The following is a 6,216-nucleotide window of genomic DNA, read 5'->3' as shown; positions in this document are numbered from 1 at the left end:
CTATGGAAGAGGAGATCGTAAAAAATTCTCCAGATCAATGAAGATATAACCTCCCCTTAGTCTATACCATCATATGCAGTGAAAGTATCAGTTACACTGTACGCTGTGATGATCTTGATCTTACAATTTTTGTAGATATTTATGATGAAGTTAATGGTAGATGGTGGCAATCTAATTCTCTCCAAAACTTTTTGCAAGGAAACCATTCCGACGCTGTCAAAGGCTTTTGCCATGTCTTGGGCCACTATTCATACTGTCTTATTCTTTTCACGAGCGTCTTCTAGAATACCATTAATTATTGAAAGTGATGCTGATGTAGATTCTCCTGGTAATCCTGCGTAATTTGGTCCTTTTAAAATTTTGTGTTTATTGAGAATATTTCCTAGGCATTTTGTGGTAATTTTGACCACACATTTACATAAGCACTCGATAAGTAGAATTGGTCTCGTCTCTGCTAGGTTGAAATCCCAATCATAAGTCTTGAGGATCAGATATAATTGAGAAATTTTCCATTTTATAGGTATGTTTTGTAACAAATAACATAGTCCTATGTATTGTCTGAATAGGTCATTGACTTTTGCACCAGCTTTCTTAATTAATTTATAGCTAATATTAGAGATGCCTGGTGCTGATTTATCGTTCATAGTTTCGAGCATCTCATACCACTCTTGTTCAGTCGGTATATCATTTAGGTGTTCGTAAATTTCTGGATTTATGTCTTTCCGCAGTTCATATATTTCTTTCCACTGTTCTGGGAGATTCTCGAATTTATGATTTTATGAGTGGAATAGGGATGAATATGCGTTAATCGCTTCTGCATGGACTTTCTCTTTAGAGTTCAGCAATATTTCTTCTTGGGTATCAGTAAGTATGCGTATTCTGTCCAAATTGATTTTCGAGTATGTTTCGTCTAGGATGCTATTAATCATTTTCCGTTGATCCTTGGTAATCATACTATTTATTTTCTCTATTCTTTTCTTTATTGATGCTTCTTTGATTGCCTTGTCCTTTATTTTAATTATTCTTCTGACTATTTTCAGCCAGTTTCTCATTTTACATTTCCATGTGTGCCAGTCCGTGTCTTCCGTTATTTCTGCTATGTTAGTTCTGTAATGTTGGTTAAATAATTTAATTCCTTTTGATGCGTTGCATAACTCTGCTCCTTCAATTTGTTTTTATATAATTTCCTCATTATACTTCTAATATATAATAGGTCCTTACGTTCTTTAGAAGGATTTTCGATTTTTTTATAATTCCTATTAAAGTTGGTTTTGACTCCGCCTATTTTCTTGTGTAGGATGTGTTTAAGCGCGGCCTGTTGTATGCAGTTATATATGATGTCCCATAATTTATTTAGTGTGTCCTTATTTTGTCCGTGATTCTTTATGTATCTAAAGGCTTTATGTTTCTCCAGAAGGCTATTAAGGTAATTTTCATATTCGTTCCACTGTTCATTTGTGGTGTTCTCATAGTCATATATAATACGTGTTGAGTCTTTTTCCGCTTTTCTATCTCCTTTGTTGTTGGTGACTATTATATTAGTGAACGAGATTTCTGCAAGTGTGATGTTGTGATCACTATCTGTAATGTCAATTGACTGGTATATATATATGACTCTTTTTTATGTTAGCTTCAAGTTTAGGATCCACCCATATGTAGTCAATTCTAGTTGATGTATTTTTGTTTCTCCATGTGAAGCATCTCTTTTTGGGATTTAGATTTCTGTATATGTCCGTAAAGAAGGCATTGTCTAACCATGTAATTATGTTTGAAGGTTTTTTTCTGAGTTTGGATGGGCCGCTATAATCTAGTGTTCTGTCCAAATATGAGTTAAGATCTCCTATCAAAATGTAATACCTGTTTTTTTTACTGTGATTAGTGAATTCTTTTTTAATATAGCTTGTTAATTCACTTTGTATTTTCGCGTCTGATGGTGGTATGTATATTACACCTACTATGAGCGTGCAATTCTTGAAGAGTAACCAAGCTTCTATATAGTATGCACCTATTCTACTGACTTTTCCAATGTGTTTTTTCTATTCTTATTAATCATTATGCAAACTCCTGACCCTTTTATCTTGTTGTCTTTGTTAGTCCAGAAAGAGGTATATTCTAGTGTTTGTTTGTTCCAAAATTTTCCGTGATTTCTATTTCTGTTTATTTTGCATATACCCATTATATCAGCTCCTTTGTTTGAACAGTATTCTATTAGTAAATTACTAAGTTTGGAATGATCAGAGTCTAAACCGTTAATATTGTATCTAAGGTTGCTTGCCGAAACCTAGGGGTTTAGGCAAGATGGCGTTTTGCCGAAAAGCGAAATTCTGCTGAAACTATATTAAAGTTATATTAAAAAACTGGTGAAACTTTGGAGAAATGCGAAACTGCTGAAACTTATTATAAATGCCGAAACTGCTGAAACTCTGCCGAAACTATAATAAATCTATAGTAAAATTTTGACGAAACTAATCGTAGGATTTTGAGGAGGTTTAGACAAGCAATCTTAATTGTATCCCATGAATATTAAATTGTATGTATTGTTGTTATATACATTTGCATTTTGTTGCGTATAGTTATTCTCTGTCTGCTGTGTACGCGTCATGTTTCTATCTTAAATGTTTTTTTGGAGAGTGTTGGGCCGTTGTTCGAAATCTCCCTCTTCTATTTCTACTTTACGTGTGGTTTCTGTTTCTTTGTTTATTGTTCTCAATGATAGGAGTTTTTGTTTAGACCAGCTAAACAAATTCTTTATTGTTTTGAATGGCATTGTTTTTCGATTTTCTTTATTTTAAAAAATATTAATATAACAACAAACATCTTACCAATATATCCATTAAGTCTCTCATATGGAAAAAGCCAAAAACTATATATGAAACCATAGTCATGGCAACAGTCAGGAATATGAAGTGCAAGGTGTATGTTGCTTGTTATAAATTCTGGCCCATATGTTCTTTCTATAAGGTGAGCCAACCTCTCTTGCGCTTCTCTCAGATCATCTTCTGTAATAAATCTTGCTACTAAAAAATTACATGCTCGAACAAAATGTCCTAAGATTTTTCTATCATTATTATCTAGCATATCCCATAGTATAGGCGTGGAATAAATCATAATAAAGGTTTTCCATTGATCAGCAGTTAAATTTGAAAAACCTTCATTTTCAATTGCAATCTTTGGGGGATTCTACCGATATCAGAAGGTAATTCAATATAATCCATTCTCTTTTGTGCAATTCGAAGTTGCTATATGCTTAACTTATTTTGATTAATGAAAATGGATTTGATTATCCATTTTGCTATACCTAGAAAAAGACAATGCATTGGATCCACTACGGCAAATCTTATGGGATTCATATATGGTAAGTGAAGCAACTCGCTCCACTTTACACTATGTTCTTTAAAATGTGTATCTCTGGAGGACTTCGAATTACATTGCAACCATTCATAAGCATATTGCCTATATAATGAAGGATTTATGGGATTTGTTACCAATTTATCATATTCTTGCATTCCTCTATAATGAGTTTTTTTATAAACTTCACTAATTCATAATATAGATGCAAAATATGTTAAAAGTGATGCAATGATTCGCATTTAAGTAGAGTCTGTTAAGTGACACAAATTAAAAGAGTTTAATGGTAAAAGGTGAAAACTCCCTGTTATTGTAAATGGAGGAAAAGAAAATTCAGATTCTCAAACTATTCCAAGTCAGAAAAAAAGGAAAACTAGTAAAAAAGAACACAATTTGAGCAAGAATGTTCTAAAAAACCAGCCCAATTGATTCTGTTTTATTTAAAGAAGTGGTATTTATAATATTTCAAAATTAAAAATTCACATATTTGTTATAATAATCTTTATTATATTACCAAATAAACTTTAAATTTACACTTAAAAATTTAAATTCACATATTTTATTCTTAAAATTTTCTTAAAAATTTAAAATTCACATTTATTAACTTTAAATTTTATTATATAATCTTTGTTGTATTACAAATAAACTTTATTCGTGTATTTATATATTTATTCTTAAAAATTTCTTAAAAATCAGTTTAAAAAATTTATATTTAGTTCAGAATTCTGATTGGTTAGCATTACAATTTGGAAATTTTAATTTTGGCTAAAATTAAATTCGTGTGGCACATGTGGCAGCCGCGCCACAGACCTGGCACACAAAAAAGTAATGCAAACGCAGTGGGGTGTGACAGTTGTGATGAATAAAATGCAGTCACGTGTCAGTCACTTTTTTTTCTCCATGGCTAGGGTTTTAGTTTGTTTGTATAAGCTTTTTATTTCATTTGTATTTACGTTAATATCAAATTTCTAATAAAGATGCCTAAGCAAAAATTTGGTAAGTAAAAAAAATCATAAAAAATTTCCATTCATCTGCTTTAATATATTTTTATCGATAGAATTAGTTGTTCCAAAAGAATTATCCATTAAAAGTATTCACTAACATTTTGTTCTGCAAAAAATATTAAAATTTTAACCAGTTCTATTATTTTACTCGTATTGTTTTTTTTGATTCTTCAAGCAATAAAATTACAACAAAAAACAATCATTACTGGTGTGCGAATTATTAATGTGTTAAGAAGTTCGGGAAAAAGTAAAGATGGAAAATTAGTTGTATGAGCTGATCACCAGCAGATAGTGAATGAATCATCATTATGATGAACCTTAAAAGGAACCAACTTTAAGGTTAAGTAATTCATTATCTTAATTGTGCGTGGCTATTCAGTTCATGAAATATTTTATAAATTACCCATCTGAAGCTTTTTTTGTCTATAATTAATAAAGAGGAAGAATAAATAGTCATATACTAAAAATAGTTGCATTATCAATTATTGTACAAATTGTGAAAATATATCAGTTATTGTATATTTGTAGACAGAATGGTTTTTATTTTGTACGAAGTTTGCACAATATTTGTTATTGTTCACTTATTGTACATATAAATGATCAAATTATCATACAATTTTTATAACCAATAATATACAATCGCAAAAATTTGTTTATTTTACAGACAAATAATGACTCCACAAACTGTTTTTATAGGGATCTACGTCGATATTCTGGATAAAATAAAATGGTCGTCAGTTTAGCATAGAAGAGTCAGAATAAATTAACAATATTGGCATTAGTAAAACTCACCGAAAGTATGTTCCTGGTCCTCGAAATTTCTGAACAAAAAAATAATTAGCTTTACAAGCTAACCGGCAAGAATACATCTCAATCCTTTTCCATGAATATGGTGAAAATTAAACGTTTCACCAATATCTTTTTCTATATATTTAAATAAATCTTCGAATAGATTTTGATAAGCTTGGGCAGTTTCAATATTTGTAAATATTCACACAAATGTTAAAGCTATAATGAATCACTCCCTTGCAATCACAGCCGAAAAAATATATCTCATTCATACCTTGATTGTGAAGTGTCTCGTCCGGACTTGCTCGGAGAAAATAGCGGGTCGGAATAAGAAAAAAAAGTTGTATACGTAAAATCTTACATCAAAGAAAACGCCTTAATTATAATTTAGTTATCGTTATGACATAATTTAAAATTAATTTATTGGCTACTAATTGTTGTTGTACAACCGAAGAAATTAGAGGTTGGAACCGGGTTTATTTATTTTATTTATTTTATTTTATGTGAAGTTGGCAAGGTATACAAAAAGATATGAACAATTATACAAAAGTTACTAATCTACATAGAACCTGTCATCCGGCAAGGCTATAACCAGGACGGACCCTTACTTCTAATTAAAAGAGAAACCAGACCAGCTCCCTACCACTACCGATAGGAAACAGTGAGCATCCGGGAAAAAGAAAAAATAGAAAAAATAAATGGATAAAATGGAACCGGGTTTATTTCCAAAAACCGGTTATATTATCTATATTATCTCCATAGCACGTGACTATAAATAAGTTCGGTTTTCAATCGAATAACCGGTTATATTTTCGGTTTCATATATTGGATTTATAACCGGTGTAAAACCTAAGCCCGTGATAAATCACGTTGCCACCTTAGGTATTAACAAAAATATCTCTTTATTAATAATATAAATAAATACAATAATATGCTTGGTTTAATAACATTGAATAATAAAATAAATAATTCATAACAAAATTCGTCCAATTTTCTCTGTCCTTCCCAAAAGGTGATCTTCACGCCTTTTTATGTTTGTTTTTGTGTAACTAAATTCATAATTTCGATTCATGGA

General features: G+C 30.7%; 1 protein-coding gene across 1 annotated transcript; it reads right to left on the bottom strand.

Moving 5' to 3' along the window:
- Positions 1 to 248: 248 nt before the first annotated feature.
- OCT59_003185 (uncharacterized protein) lies at positions 249 to 644 on the bottom strand (the record flags this gene model as incomplete). Its single annotated transcript, XM_066145451.1, has 1 exon — positions 249 to 644. One exon carries the CDS (start codon positions 642 to 644, stop codon positions 249 to 251), a length of 396 nt encoding a protein of 131 aa, XP_065996174.1.
- Between the last annotated feature and the right edge of the window lie 5,572 nt (positions 645 to 6,216).

Source organism: Rhizophagus irregularis, chromosome 11 (assembly GCF_026210795.1).
Source record: "Rhizophagus irregularis chromosome 11, complete sequence".
NCBI lineage: Eukaryota > Fungi > Glomeromycota > Glomeromycetes > Glomerales > Glomeraceae > Rhizophagus > Rhizophagus irregularis.
The sequence above is the reverse complement of the archived record's forward strand: the minus strand, read 5'-3'. Positions and strand labels throughout refer to the sequence as shown.